The sequence below is a fragment of the Trachurus trachurus genome, assembly GCF_905171665.1.
Source record: "Trachurus trachurus genome assembly, chromosome: 9".
Classification (NCBI taxonomy): Eukaryota; Metazoa; Chordata; class Actinopteri; order Carangiformes; family Carangidae; genus Trachurus; species Trachurus trachurus.
The window spans coordinates 32,218,085-32,233,890 of NC_139895.1; the positions used below are offsets into that span (position 1 = coordinate 32,218,085).

The 15,806-nt window shown below is 42.7% G+C and overlaps 1 protein-coding gene across 2 annotated transcripts in view; it reads left to right on the forward strand.

Annotated features, from left to right (window-relative positions):
- Window positions 1-15,806, forward strand: part of LOC310991175 (dual specificity testis-specific protein kinase 1) — a 48,586-nt gene that overhangs the window by 13,998 nt on the left and 18,782 nt on the right. For both annotated transcript variants that reach the window (XM_083978789.1, XM_083978788.1), the window contains exons 2-3: window positions 12,803-12,996; window positions 13,445-13,566. In XM_083978789.1, coding sequence (XP_083834915.1) covers window positions 12,817-12,996; window positions 13,445-13,566 — 302 coding nt within the window. In that variant the 5' untranslated portion in view covers window positions 12,803-12,816. The remainder of the gene's footprint in view (window positions 1-12,802; window positions 12,997-13,444; window positions 13,567-15,806) is intronic.

Here is a 15,806-nt window from a genome sequence, read left to right on the forward strand (position 1 = left end):
CGTGGTCACTATATAGTGCACTATATAGTGAGTAGGGGGTGATTTCGGACACAGCCTTAGTAGTTAGTCGGTAGAGACGCCATTCAAGTTTTTTGTCCTCGGAGGCCACCGTTACTTTGCCGACCAGAGGTTTGAGTGCGAGTGAGTGAGCACTGCAAAATAGAATCTGAACGCTGGATGTTACAATTTTACACACTGGACCTTTAATTTCCAGTCTTTCCATACATAATGCAACACAACAATACAAAGTGTCTATATCTGTGTGTGTGTTTGCATGTCCTTGTGATAGTGTGAACTGGAGTGAGTCACCACCTTGACATCACCTGAAGGGAACTTTTAGAACAGCTCAGAAGTCCTTGGTTTTAAGTGCATAAACACACACACATACACACACTTACACCCTCTGCTTTGAGCTAATATCACATGTCTCTACGATCTTTTTAAAATTCCTCAGAGAATCCTCGTGTCTAGAAACGCAGCTGTGGGGGAAAATCTCGCTTTGGTGCGAAGTGATTTTTCTTCAGTGAAAAAGTTCATGGGCTGACATTCCTTATCAGCCGAGTGGACGTCAGCGCTGCGATGACCGGCCCTGATACTCCTGTTGACGCTCCGCTTGGTCAGACGGAGGTCAGACTCACAGTGGGTTGTGATAAGCGGCCTTCACTCCGAGACATGCGGTACTTCCTGCGTGTCGCCTGTAGAACTTTGTATACCCTATGTGTGAACACATGGAGGTTGAGCTGGTGAAGGTTTCTCGGCAGAGCTGACAACACAGCAGCCAAGAACAGCAGTCAAAGTGGGAAATGCGGTGTTGAGGACAGAAATGGAGGGTGAGAAAGACGAGACACAAACTGCTCCGTGTCAGCAGCAAGAGTGAAAAGGGAAGTCAACAATTCTGTCAGTGCAGTGACATTACTCTGCCTGATCTTTATGACATCTGAAATGCAGACAGAAGACTAATTGTGACTTATTTTTGATGTTTTTAAGGGGAACTAATGCAAAATTTGTACCTTAATTGAACAACTTCAGAGTAATTGTGGTTAAATGACTAGTTCCAGGGAGAATGGAGGCTCTCTGCCTTCCATCTAGCGTCTCTTGGGCTGAAAACCAACCTTGAAAGATCAGAGCCTCCGACCCGGTGTCCCAGCTCTTTTCTCGCCAGAAACATACAGTGCGTTTACATGCACAGCTAAGTTAAGCTATGCTCATACAGTAGCTCGACTTGAGCGTCGCGTCGGAGTTCTGTCCTTTTCAGTTTACATGCAACCTCCTTAACATAGGTGGTGATATCGTAGTTTCAGTGGATTAATACTGACCCCTTTCAGGTTGACTTTTTGGTCACCTATAGTAAAAAACAGGATATAAATAACGGAGAGCTCTCATCTACAGTTTGGGCGGAAAGTGTCGGGCCATGGGCTTCCTTTTTACTGTTTGACGCATCACTGTTTTTTTTGTTGTTGTTGTTTTTGGCCGGGTTCGGGGCCGGCTTCTATGCTACACTTTGTGCCATCTCTACTGTTGTGAAGCATGCGCACATGCATTGTCCACTTTCAGTCAGATTAAGGCGAATACATGCAGAAAACTGGTTTCCAATTGCATTATCTGGGTGTTTCAGTCAGATCTGAAGTCTGGTATTAGTCAGACTAACGTGTTTACATGCACTTCAGTTGTCCAGTTACTGTATAGTCGGATTAAGGCCGTAATTCGTTTTTTTTCAACTACGTATTGATAGGCTGCTTTAAGGCACTACGACACAAACACACCCTGTAATCTGTAGTCCAACATTTTGGCAAATTCGTGTATTGCCATAATCCCTATAGTCTTATAGGTTCATTATCTGTAATTGTCGGTACAAGCTGTTTTTAGATCGGCTTTGGAGGTGAATGATACTTTCGCCTTTCTCTCATCAAACTCATCAAATACACAATCCGACAACTCCAAAATGCTCTGGTGGACAAGTTGTGACCTGCACATTCACCACGCTATGAGATAATAATGCAACATTAAGAGACAGAGTTGTTTTTGAGGCAAATGCAGCCGGAACTACATTCCAGACACGGTTGCTGGGCGGAGTGATTTCAAAAATGCAAGTAGTTCAGAGTATTTGCTTAATGTGTCGTAATGTTACGTAATTATACATGAAGGTGTTACGTTAGCTGAGCAGCTTGTGTCTCTGCCCCGCCGATCAAAAAATAGCTTGCACCAACAATTAAAGGAAATGAACTATAGGGATAATTGCAATAGGCAAATTTGCCAAAATGTTGAACTATCCCTTTAACTTTATACTCACCTCGGCAGACATTGCTCAATGGATTGCCTTCTGGACGGCTTGACTGAAAACAAATGCACGTGGCTGGGTGTGGGGGGTGGGGGTTACAACTGGACCTGTAGGGGGACCTCTGTGGAGAAAAAGGCGACCAGAACAGAGAAAAAGTGACCACACCTGAAGTAGTTCCCCTTTAAGTCCCTGATATGTTATTTCCCAGTATTGTGCATGGTCATAAAATACAGGAAACATGATGTTTCTTCATGCTCTCAAAGTGTAAAAAGTTTGTGAGCCTGCTGTTTGTGCAGCGCAGACAGAAAGGAAGGAGCAGTGAAGACCTCTGACAGCAGAGAGTAGACGGCAGGGAGACAGGCTGAGTGACAGCCAGATGATAGGGCTGCACTGTAAGCGTTTCTCTCCCCGACAGCGTTGGAGCTGAAAGTGCAGCGATTGTTTAGTCCGGAGCCGAATGAACAAAAGCGGCCTGAATAGCCGGGGTTGATTCCCCCCCGGTTTGATTGACGAAACCCTGCCAATTGTGTTTGCGTGTCAGCGTGTGCTTTCCACCAGTGTCATTGTAAAGGCGAGAGAGGCTGTTGTCATGGAAAAAACAAACTCTGACCTTCAGTGTTGTCACACCGCTCCTCTGTGGCTGGAATTAGGTCAGGACTACCCCCCCTGTGAGGGACAGAGAGCGTGCTTTGCTGTGGTTACTGGAGTTTTTCACGACACTGCCCTTTAAGTCACAACTGCAGACAATGAAATAAATGCTATTTGAACAGAATCTCTGTGTAACCCTGGAACAGAGTTTTGGAAATGCCCTCGGTCTGGATGATGAAGTACTAGTGTGACTAACCTTGTTGTTGTCTCTTTACACTCTCTCTACAGATGTCATTGCTGTTTCTTGTCAGTAGTTTTATCTGAGACAAATCAGTTTCACAGTCCAGGCACTCTGCTTCCTGTTTACACCAGTTCACACACAGTCAGTGTATGTGAATGGTCACGTATGTAAGTGCTTTCAGGTGTGTTAATCTGGACTGAGGTTGTGTCTGGTAACGAGCTACGATGGTCGTTGAGATGGAAACGATTTTAGTTTTGAGAAGGTGCTCAGATTAGCAGCGAAGGGAACGTCCAGCTTGGTTCTGGAGCTGTGTTGCTTGAAATTATTTTTCAAAAGTCCTACTTAAAGCAGAAGTAAGCGATCCGGTCGTTTTGGCTAACTTCTTGTCAGCCGATGGAGTTAGCAGTCCCCGCGCTCGTCCCTACGTCACCACATTCACGCGCATACCTTGGCTGCACACACAGAGAGGACCGCCCCTTTATGCCGTTCTCTCTCCTCATTGGATAAAGGTTGTAGGATACAAGGAAAGTTTTCTCCTCGGCTTACAGCAGAGCAGAGTGACTGACAGACCTGTGTTTCGGACCAAATACTCTATATAAGTGATTGCTGTCGGAAGATATACTGTCACTATTTAAGACTTATATTAACACAAATATTCCGCTTACTTCTGCTTTAAGTACTAATTGTTGTTTTTAAAATCACAACATAGTCACAAAAGTTTGTGGTTATCCAGATCACAGTGCATGGGTTTTCTGACATGTAGGCTAACAAACAGGGCATCATAGATACTGGCACAGCAAAATGGTAAATGGTCCGTATTTATATAGCGCTTTACTATACCTGTAACGATAGCCAAAGCGCTTTACAGTACATCACATTCACCCATTCACACACACATTCATACACTGATGGTGGAAGCTGCCATGCAAGGCGCTAACCACGACTCATCATCCGGCCGCAGATTAGCATCAGGTTAACTTCCGCAGATTAGCATCAGGTTAACTTCCGCAGATTAGCATCAGGTTAATTTCCAGACATTAAATAATTTCTCAATTTTGCCAGGTTTAAAAAAAGATGTACTCTTTAGCAGACATAATGTACCTGATTTCCTCTAAATGTAATAGTTTCCCCAGCTCCCTTAGCCACATTTCAAATGTCGGAGCCTTTTCACATTTCCAAGATTGTAAAATTAGTTTGAGGGAAATAGCCCTATAGCATTATGTCTACTTTTCATCAATCACCACCTCAAACAGCACAGTTAGATGGCCGGTTAAAAGCCTTTGTGAAAAACTTAGACAAGGAGACCCTGAATGATTGTAGCTTATGACACAATAACAGTAGATCTGATACAGAGTTATAGTTCCAGCTGAAAAAATCATTTAGTTAAAAAACAAAAACTAAATAAAAACTTCAATGAACAATGCAAAACTAACTAAGACTAAACTGGTAGTTAAATGTATGGTAATAAGGACTGATAGGAACATTTGTGGGATATAACTAAAAGAGACTAAGACTAAAAGAAAAGAAAACTAGTCCATTTATAAAAACTAAACTAAAAAAGCTTAATCATGTGTTGAACTAACTAAAGCTAAACTGAAAAACAACCTGTTTCGTAGCTTATGCTGGTAATTAGAATGCACCTACATTAAGTCCTTTGAACACAAACAGCTTACTTGACGACTGTATGTGTTTTCTCTTACCGTCCCTCTTGTTCAATGCTCCTGCCTCTATTTTCAGCCTCACATTATTCACTGTCTTTGTTTCACTCTGTAAAGTGGAGGCACTTTCCCTCATCTATGCAGCTAATAAGTGGGAGAGTGAAATTAGACCTTTTGTGAGCATCTCTTTCATCCAGCGTTTGCTTAATGCATAAATTGGCCTTTTGGTTGTTATTGTCCTTTTGTGTTGATCAGTTTAACATCAGTGTGCAGTGAAATTATTACAGGCGCTGTTGGGCTGAGACTGTACCTGTATAGATTAAAGTAATATAATACAGATATGAACCGGAGTGTGTTGGAAGTTAGTGCCTGTAAGGTTAGGAGCTGCAGGAGCTTAAACTGAGCGAATGAAAGTCAATCACATTAATACGTCATGTTCTAGTTCAGTTAGCCCCTCATCGGATTAAATTTGAAATATTTTTCTCACAGTGTTGCACCTCATTGTCTCATCAATTTAAAAGGTCAGTACTTTAAAATTACATAAAAATGCACAAGTGGTTGTTTGCCTCCTCCAGTCAGACTAATTTCAGATACATCCCTGTTTATCCACAATAAATAGTTGCAAGAAAAAGTATGTGAACCCTCTGTGGCCCAATCAGAGCCCAGACCTGAATCCAATAGGGATGCTATGGAATGACCTCCAGAGAGCCATTCACACCAGACATCCTATAATAACATAGCTGAGCTGAAGCAGTTCTGTCAGGACAAATTGTCCAGAATTCATCCTGAGTGTTGTGCAGTTCTGGGGCCGTATTCCTAAAGATTCTTAGTGCAAGGAGTTGCTCCTAGTGGCCAAATTCTAAGAAAATTCTTAGAATCATGATGTTTTCTTAGAATTTCTCCTAAAAGTTAAGAGTAGATCCTAGTAAAGATAAAAGCTATTCCTAAAGAATCCTAGCTCTTAAGAGAGCTCCTAAGGTGGGATCTGTTAAGAGTAGGGAAGAGGACTTTTAAGTGGCTTAGGAGTTCCCTAAGCAGAGGACAAAATGGTGGACAGAAGAGGCAAGAGAGATATTCTCCAAACACTGGATGACAGTGAATTAATGAAACGCTACAGATTGTTCCTGTTCCTCTGTCCAGTTGGATTTCCTTGTTCTTTTCTTCTCCATTGCTGTTCACTGGTTTGTGGTAGATTTCAAAGCCAACCAACACTGCTTCTTATAGGCCGGTCAGCAATCACAGACACTGATTAAAGCTGAGCCATTTTACCCTTGTTAATACCAAATTGAGTTGGAAAGTTGAAAGTGCAAAAATTACCAGCATGGTAATTAATATAAGCAAATAAATCTAAGTTTCACTATGTGAATACTGTGCAAGTTTTCACACATTTTGTAGGATAATTTTAAAGTATAGCTTACTATTCATTTAACAGATATTTTCTTTTATGTGAAATAATTTTTACAATTACACAGTCTTCATAAGATTGGATTTTATGGTTAAATTTATCGATTTGAGGGTCCATCCTTTGCCCATTATCACCAAAAGTATATTTTTTTATCTAGCTTTTTTTTTTTGTATATTTTTTGGGCATTTTGGCCTTTAATTGACAGAACAGTTGAGAAAGAGACAGGAAATGGGAGGCAGAAAGACATGCAGGATAGGACTGCTCCACAAGGGATTCGAACCGGGGCCACCTGCAGTGAGGACTATAGCCTCAACACATGGGGCGGGTGCTCTTTATCTAACTTTTAGGATCAACCAATCACAGCGTTTGAAATGATGACTCATACCTAGCAACGGGGGTCAACCACGCCTCCTCACTAAGATAGGAGTCTCTGTCCATTCCTTGCTCAGAGTTCTCTGAGAGTGTTGTGGAATCATTCCTAAGCTAAGACTCCTTGCTAGGAAATTTTAGGTTAAGTTAGGAGCTCTCTGAGAGGATTCTTAGAATCTTTAGGAATACGGGCCTGCAGCTACAGGAAACGTTTGGTTGAGGTTATTAAATCCAAGGGTTCACTTACTTTTTCCACCTGCACTGTGAATGTTTAATAGATATTCAATAAAGACATGACATATTATAATTGTTTGTGTGGTATTAGGTTAAGTACATTGTGTTTGTTTATACTTGTGACTTAGATGTAGATCAGGGGCCGTATTCACAAAGAATCTTAAGGTTAAAAGTAGCTCCTAAGGGCCGAATTTAGGAGCAACTCCTAAAAAAAGTGGGCGTGTCAGTCTTAAATTTAGGACTCCTAGTTTTTTAAAATAAGAGTAATTCACAAAGTATTTTATGCCTAAAAGTAGCTCCTAAGTCTGGGAGAGCTTAAAAGTCCTCGTGAGGACTCCTAACTCAGTAAGACCTATTCACAAAGAATCGGAAATGGCTGCAGCCAGGCAAATGTATGGAGGACTGTGAATTGCTGCAGAGGGGGGAGCTGGAGCACCTGCCCCTTTGCCCTTTGATGCCCAACGTGCCTTTTTGTCGGTGTTTTTTTTTTTTTTTTTTTTTTGGGGGGGGGGGGGTCATCTACAACATTTTCGAAATAAAACGGGAGTAGTGACGGTGACGGACTGTCCAATATAGGCGTCACAACGGTCGGACCGAGGTAACTGCGACCGCTGCGATGCAGTCATGCTGATGTGAGCCAAAAATATTTTTAAAAGGTTGGTGGGTGCGCTAGACACATATGTCTGTTAGTAGTAATAGCTCACGTGATAAGGCAGCTCCTCCAGTATCCTAAACGTATTGTCAGTCTGGGTTCAAATCCTGCTATAGGCCACAAATGTGGGTAATGCATTTTCTTTTCTCATCATTATTATGATCACTATATAATATTAGGGCTGTCAACGAATGTGAAAATTCATATTAAAATGTGGGAAGAAAAAAAACCAGCGGCTGCTTTGCGAGTGGACGCACTGACCCTCATTGCATTTGCACAGCGTCAGGAGAAAGTGAGACGCGACAAAAACTGTAGCAGAAAGATGCAGATGGCAGAGAGAAAGACAGAAAGTTCAGAGCCCAACTTGGCAGCAGAGAGATTGTTTTGGACTCGAAGCAATCTAAAAAACCCCGTCGCACCTGACGGCAGAAAAAAAAAAAAAAAAGTGGAGCGGAGGGGCGGCGGCGGCGCGTAGGAGGAGGAGGAGGAGGAGGGGGGGCGCCGCCGGCACTCAACAACTAATCACCGCGTTGAGCGCCTCGAATTCGTGCACGAGAATTGACGTAATCCATAGCAACGGGGCGTCACCAGGGGCGTCACTCTTAGTTTGCTCTTAGTGATTTATCCTTAGTAAGAGTAGGTCTCAGCGGCTTTGTGAATAGCTTTTAAGAAAAAACTCCTACGTAAAAACTTTTAGTGAGAGTTAGGAGCACTCCTAGCGGTAAGATAAAAGGCTAAAAGTAGCCCCTAAGGGCCAAATTTAGGAGCAACTCCTAAAAAAAGTGGGCGTGTCAGTCTTAAATTTAGGACTCCTAGTTTTTTAAAATAAGAGTAATTCACAAAGTATTTTAGGCTTAAAAGTAGCTCCTAAGTCTGGGAGAGCTTAAAAGTCCTCAGTAAGACCTATTCACAAAGAATCGGAAATGGCTGCAGCCAGGCAAATGCATGGAGGACTGCGAATTGCTGCAGAGGGGGGAGCTGGAGCACCTGCCCCTTTGCCCTTTGATGCCCAACGTGCCTTTTTGTCGGTGTTTTTTTTTTTTTTTTTTTGGGGGGGGGGGGGGGGGTCATCTACAACATTTTCGCAATAAAACGGGAGTAGTGACGGTGACGGACTGTCCAATATAGGCGTCACAACGGTCGGACCGAGGTAACTGCGACCGCTGCGATGCAGTCATGCTGATGTGAGCCAAAAATATTTTTAAAAAGTTGGTGGGTGAGCTAGACACATATGTCTGTTAGTAGTAATAGCTCACGTGATAAGGCAGCTCCTCCAGTATCCTAAACGTATTGTCAGTCTGGGTTCAAATCCTGCTATAGGCCACAAATGTGGGTAATGCATTTTCTTTTCTCATCATTATTATGATCACTATATAATATTAGGGCTGTCAACGAATGTGAAAATTAATATTAAAATGTGGGAAGAAAAAAAACCAGCGGCTGCTTTGCGAGTGGACGCACTGACCCTCATTGCATTTGCACAGCGTCAGGAGAAAGTGAGACGCGACAAAAACTGTAGCAGAAAGATGCAGATGGCAGAGAGAAAGACAGAAAGTTCAGAGCCCAACTTGGCAGCAGAGAGATTGTTTTGGACTCGAAGCAATCTAAAAAACCCCGTCGCACCTGACGGCAGAAAAAAAAAAAAAAAAGTGGAGCGGAGGGGCGGCGGCGGCGCGTAGGAGGAGGAGGAGGAGGAGGGAGGAGGGGGGGCGCCGCCGGCACTCAACAACCAATCACCGTGTTGAGCGCCTCGAATTCGTGCACGAGAATTGACGTAATCCATAGCAACGGGGCGTCACCAGGGGCGTCACTCTTAGTTTGCTCTTAGTGATTTATCCTTAGTAAGAGTAGGTCTCAGCGGCTTTGTGAATAGCTTTTAAGAAAAAACTCCTACGTAAAAACTTTTAGTGAGAGTTAGGAGCACTCCTAGCGGTAAGATAAAAGGCTAAAAGTAGCCCCTAAGGGCCAAATTTAGGAGCAACTCCTAAAAAAAGTGGGCGTGTCAGTCTTAAATTTAGGACTCCTAGTTTTTTAAAATAAGAGTAATTCACAAAGTATTTTAGGCTTAAAATTAGCTCCTAAGTCTGGGAGAGCTTAAAAGTCCTCAGTAAGACCTATTCACAAAGAATCGGAAATGGCTGCAGCCAGGCAAATGCATGGAGGACTGCGAATTGCTGCAGAGGGGGGTGCTGGAGCACCTGCCCCTTTGCTCATTGATGCCCAAAGTGCCTTTTTGTTGGTGTTTTTTTTTTTTTTGTTATCTACAACATTTTCGCTATAAAATGGGAGTAGTGACGGTGACGGACTGTCCAATATAGGCGTCACAACGGTCGGACCGAGGTAACTGCGACCGCTGCGATGCAGTCATGCTGATGTGAGCCAAAAACATTTTTAAAAAGTTGGTGGGTGCGCTAGACACTTACATCTAATAGTAGGCCTAGTAATAGCTCGTGTGATAGGGCAACTCCTCCAGTAAACTAAACTTGTTGTCAGTCTGGGTTTGAATCCTGCTATAGGCCACAAATGTGGGTAATGCATTTTCTTTTCTCATCATTATTATGATCACCATATAATATTAGGGCTGTCAACGAATGTTAAAATTAATATTCAAATGTGGGAAGAAAAAAAAACCAGCGGTTGCTTTGCGAGTGTGCGCACTGACCCTCATAGGAGTTGCAGTTGCACAGCGTCACTCACTGCTGAAAGTGAAAGTGAGACGCGACAAAAACTGTAGCAGAAAGATGCAGATGGCAGAGAGAAAGACAGAAAGTTCAGAGCCCAACTTGGCAGCAGAGAGAGTGGTTTGGACTTGAAGCAATCTAAAAAGCCCCGTCGGACATGACGGAAAAAAAAAACAAAAAAAACAAAAAACCGTGGAGCGGAGCGAGCCGACGGCACTCAACAACTAATCACCATGTTGAGCGCCTCGAATTCGTGCACGAGAATTGACGTAATCCATAGCAACGGGGCGTCACCAGGGGCGTCACTCTTAGTTTGCTCTTAGTGATTTATCCTTAGTAAGAGGTCTCAGCGGCTTTGTGAATAGCTTTTAAGAAAAAACTCCTACGTAAAAACTTTTAGCGCGAGTTAGGAGCACTCCTAGTGGTAAGATAAAATGCTTTGTGAATACGGCCCCTGATCACATTAAATGGCCATGTAATGCAGAAGAAGAAAATACAAAGGGTTCACATACTGTACTTTTTCTTGCTACTGTAGATTAAACATTTGTGTAGCCAATCTGTGCGGTCACTCTGACCTTGACGTTGGGCCACCAAACTTAAATCAGTGTGTCCTTCAGTCCAAGTGAACATTGGTTCTTGAGATGTCATGTTGACAAGGCCAAAACAGTAGTGTGTGTGTGTGTGAGGTCACCATGACATTTGACCTTTGCTTACCAAAATATAACCACTTCATTATTTAGTCTAAGTGGACATTTGTAGAGGGTCTGACAAGCCATCACTGAGATACTGGATTCAGAAGGCTGAGATGAATCAGTTCACCCTAGAGACCATGTGGAAGTTTGTGTCTGTCACCAGTGTACAGGCATGACAACCAGGTTTAAACTAAATGAATCTGAGCACAGGGTGATACTAGAATATAAGAGGTTCGTGTCTTATACATGGCTGTGATCTGCAGGGGCTCTGGAAGCACCAAGAGGGAGAGACAGGAGGTCAAAAGGTCCAGCTCTGTCCTGGACTGCCCTCTGGACTCCATCTGTGGGTGTGGGTGAAAAGAGGACACTGAAGAGCCTTTATTGTGCAAACCCTCAGTGTTGCGACATAAACAGCATGTTAACAAGACAAGATATACAGTAAGATGATAAGGCATTAATGGCATTGTCAAAACAATATTGCCAATATATTGCAGTTGCATTGCACACTACATTGCACTTTTTAAAATCTATTGCACAGTCCCATTGTATTGCAGGCGTCTCACATATTACAGAGTCTATTCAGTTATTTCAATTATTGCTCAGCTCCTCGATGGCAGGGGGGAGAAACTGTTTAGAAGCCTAGAAGTGAAGAGCATCAAGCATCTGTACGGCCTTCCAGAGGGCAACAGGGTAAAGAGTTGATCTCCAGGGCCCAGTTGTTTAAAAGGTTTAATATGGATCAAAATTATCTGGATGTTGAAATCCCTTTTTTTGCTATCCAGGATCACATAATCCGTCTTACTTTTATCCCAGTTGTTCAAAGCAAAGTTAGATTGGATCAGTCAGATCCAATCCGGATAATGATTGCTATGGGACTGTGTATCAGACTGAAGGCTGATTGGTCTTTAAACGGGTATGCAGCAGCATGGGCTCACTCAAAGTGTAATTATTTCAAAACGGGTTGTATGTATTGTTTTCTGTGCTCTTTGTTGTTTCTTCAGTGTCTTTTAAGATACGATTAAAAAAAAAAAAAAAAGCAAATATACAGTACATTAGTGAAATTGTGAATATTTCCCCATGTGTTTCAAATTCAAACTTCAAATTTCACCACGCTATGAGATAATAATGGAATGTTACGAGACAGAGTTGTTTTCTAGGCAAATAGACTGCTAGCCGAAAAATGACAGGAATGCGCATCAGCGGTTTTGCATAAATTTACCTCAAAAACAACTCTGTCTGGTAACGTTCTGTTATTATCTCATAGCGTGGTTGTCAACGAGAGTGTTTTGGAGTTGTTGGATTGTGTATTTGATGAGTTTGATGAGGGAAACCAAGAAATCCCATTAGCCTCCGTAGCATAGCTCTGAGCAGCTCGCGGCTCTGCTCCGCTGTTCTAAAAACAGCTTGCACTGACAATTAAAGGTAACAAACCTACTGCAAAGACTATATGGATTATGGCAATGGGCCAATTTGCCAAAATGTTGAACTATCCCTTTAATGTAAATTTGTCCACTAAAGGGATGAATAAAGTTGTATCCCTCTGTTTCAATACATATTTTCAGTCTCCCTGCTGCAACACTAATACAGGTTTAATATCTATCCACCTTTTTCCGAACGTCAAAAACATAAGCCGGTTTTGCTTTTCCGGTGGAATTTTATGTTTATGTTTCCATGGTTTCGGTAGTCGCTGTAGATTTTTTTTCTTTTTTTTAAAAATGAAAATCTGTAAAACGCATGGATCATCACACCAGCTTCTAACAATGGATATCACACAAATTGACATCTGCGTTAAAAGCCAGCGTTAGATCCATGCGTTTACCATAACTGTGACAACGACTGAAAACCATGGAAACGTAAACGTACAATTCCAACGGAAATGCAAAACCGGCTTCCAGTTTTGACCATATGACGTTCGGAAACTTGTGGATACGTTGATATACTGTAGAATACTTTATCTTTCCCTTCGAGTTAATAACATTATGTTCATGATGTGTCCCTTCCCAGTGGACATCTCCAGGATGTGTGATGTGGACGTGTCCTCGGAGCCTGCCAGCCCAACCCTGTACGGCGAGTCTTCAGACAAGTACTACCATGTGGACCGCTGGCAGAAGCTGCGCACCGCCGTCCGCAAGCTGGAGTTCTGGGAAAACTTCACCGCCGAGCTGATCGGAAGCGGCTTTTTCTCCAAAGTCTATAAGGTATCCCCACCGTCCTCTCTGCTCTTTGCCCCGTCGCCAGCCCACACGTGACTGCTGTCAAAGCTTCCTTTGTTCCGGCCGCTAATTGGGACATTCTTGCCATTCTGTGATTGGCCCACCAGCTTTGGAAAACCATGGGGGCGCGATACTCATCCCCAGCTGAGACCTTACATAACTCCTAATGTGAAGCCAGTGGTGCAGGAAGAGCTGATTTTCACACATTTAGGCTTTGTGTGTGATGAAATGAGCTAGAAAGAGGCCACGGGATGGATGTGTAACCGGGGAAATCAAGAGTGTGGATGTGTGTGAATGGAGTGAGATTGAGTTACTCTCTGAATCCATGACCATGATGTCAATACTTATGTCAAAACTTATTAACTGAATAAATCAATGATAGAATAGAACCCTCAGAATTGAACCGCTCTCACTACCTTTGCTTGTTCTCCAGGTGATGCACAGCACCAGTCGGAAGGTGATGGTGGTGAAGATCTACAAAAACGACGTGGACCAGGACAGCATCGTACGAGAGATCAGCCTGCTGCAAAAACTCTCCCACCCCAACATCGTCAGGTAACACTAAGGATGCTCCATACCACTTTTTTTTGACCAAATACGAGTACTCACTCTTGATTACTCACCGATACCAAGTACAGATACCACTAGTACTTTTGATATATACAGTATATTTATACATACAGTATATACATACAAAATTCCAATTAACACAATGACATAATTTTGAACAAAGACTTTTTATTCTTTGTGAACAAAAGCAGCACAGTCAATCTGCAATAGAGTTTTAGTATTTGCAGTTAGAATTTCTTAAAGTAGTGGCAGCAGGACCAACCCCCATAAGGCCGGTATCAGCCTGATCCCGATACCTGGTATCGGTGCTCGCCCATCCCTAGTTAACACTCTGCTCATGCCCCGCCCCTTTCTGAACACCTTGTGGTTCGTCTAATGGGTTCAATGCTCTGAGCAGATCTTTTTTTTTTTTTTATATATATATATTTTTTGGGGCTTTTTTGCGAGAGGCTAGGCGAGAGAGAGACAGGAAATGGGAGGCAGAGAGGGGGATGACACGCAGGATAGGGCCGCTCAGCGCGGGATTCGAACCGGGGCTGTCTGCTGTGAGGACTATAGCCTCAACACATGCTCTACCAACTGAGCTAAACACCGCCCCTCTGAGCAGATCTTTAAAAAGACCTAGCACACATCACACTCCTCCTCAACTAGTTCAACTCATCAATCTGCAGTGTGGTCGCAGTATTAATGGCTCCCACACAGAGCAGTATAATGGACATGGCATTATAAAGTAGCCAGTAGCCAGGGTTTTCCATTTGATTTTTTTTATAATGTGGAAATGAGTAGAAACCAAAGGCTGAGTTTGTAAAATACACTGGGTTTATCTACATGGTTATGTGGATGAAAGCAATGAAAGCAGAACCCTAAAACCCAGACAGAAAGAGAAAAACACTGAAAGGTTCTGTAAGTAACAGTAAGTAATTGGACATAATGTTTGTACTTAATTGTTAATAGATAAAAAAAAAAAAAAAACATCTGCTTTACATCATAAAATGTTCAAAAGTTTAAGATAGAAAAAGAGCAAAAGAATAAAAGGGGTAAGAATTATTGTAGTTCAGGCATTTTACTTGACTCCTTTGAGCTTGATTTGCTACAGTATATGAGGAAGGTAGCCTACTGGGGTGTGTGGCCATGCAAGTCTGAAAAGGTGAGAGCCAGTATTTTAATATTGAGATAATTTGATTGGGAGAAAGTGGAAGGAAGAAGTTCTAACAGCAGAGTCACAAAATAACTGGAGTTTATAGTTTTGCACATATTGAAGAAAAAAAAAGAGAAGAAGAGAAAAAAAAACTAAACTAAAACCTTTTACAGGAACTGATTCCAAAAACCCCAACAGCTTCCCAGTAGTATTTCAGGGACTGTATTTAGTTTGGTGTCTGTTACATGACTGAGGCTCAGAGCTCGGCAGCTCCGGTCAGCACAAATCAAATGAGACCTTGGTGCTATTTACCACAGGCCCTGCCTTTACAGCACTTACATAAGGGACATAATGTTTGCCTAAGCAATCTTAGCCATATAGCAAGGTCGTAGCATTGAGTGTGTCAGAGTGTAGCTTTTTGTGTCTGCTGAGGTCACACTGTTAGAACCTGGTACGCACCACACAAAAGCAAACACACTGTGTAAATGGTGTTTGTTGAAGCCTTTGTTCCCAGTGAGGTTTTTTTATTTCATCTTAAAGGGACAGTATGGGACTTTATTGGCTTTTTATTGACAAAAATCAAATATCGCTTTCATAAATACGTATTTCACTGAAGTGGAATCGCGCCCGCATACAAACGAGCGCTTTCTCGTACCTTAGAATGAGATGTTACAAGTCGTTACAAACATACAGGGGGGGGGTTCACCGAACCTTCTCTGCCATGTTGAATCGCCATGTTTTACGTTCAGTGTCACCGTGGCTGTAAGTAACCTCAAACTCGGGCCGCCGGAGCTTCTCGGCTCGGGGAGAAAGTTTTCCAGACAGCGCCTGTTAAAACTGTCACCACCGTGTAGCTAGTGTGAGGAAGGACGGAGGCACTGGTGTTGCCTTCAGGTGCAGTCAGACACCTGAATGACGCCGTGAGTGACGCCGTCGGCAAACCAACTGGATGTTATTTTACTCGACGAGAGAAAGCCGGTAAAACGTGGGTCAGGTAAACAATACGACATCACCATGACAACATATTGTCACGCCTGTATTGTTTTGCCTCGTGCTGGCGGACCGTTTGTTTACATAGAGGCTTGTT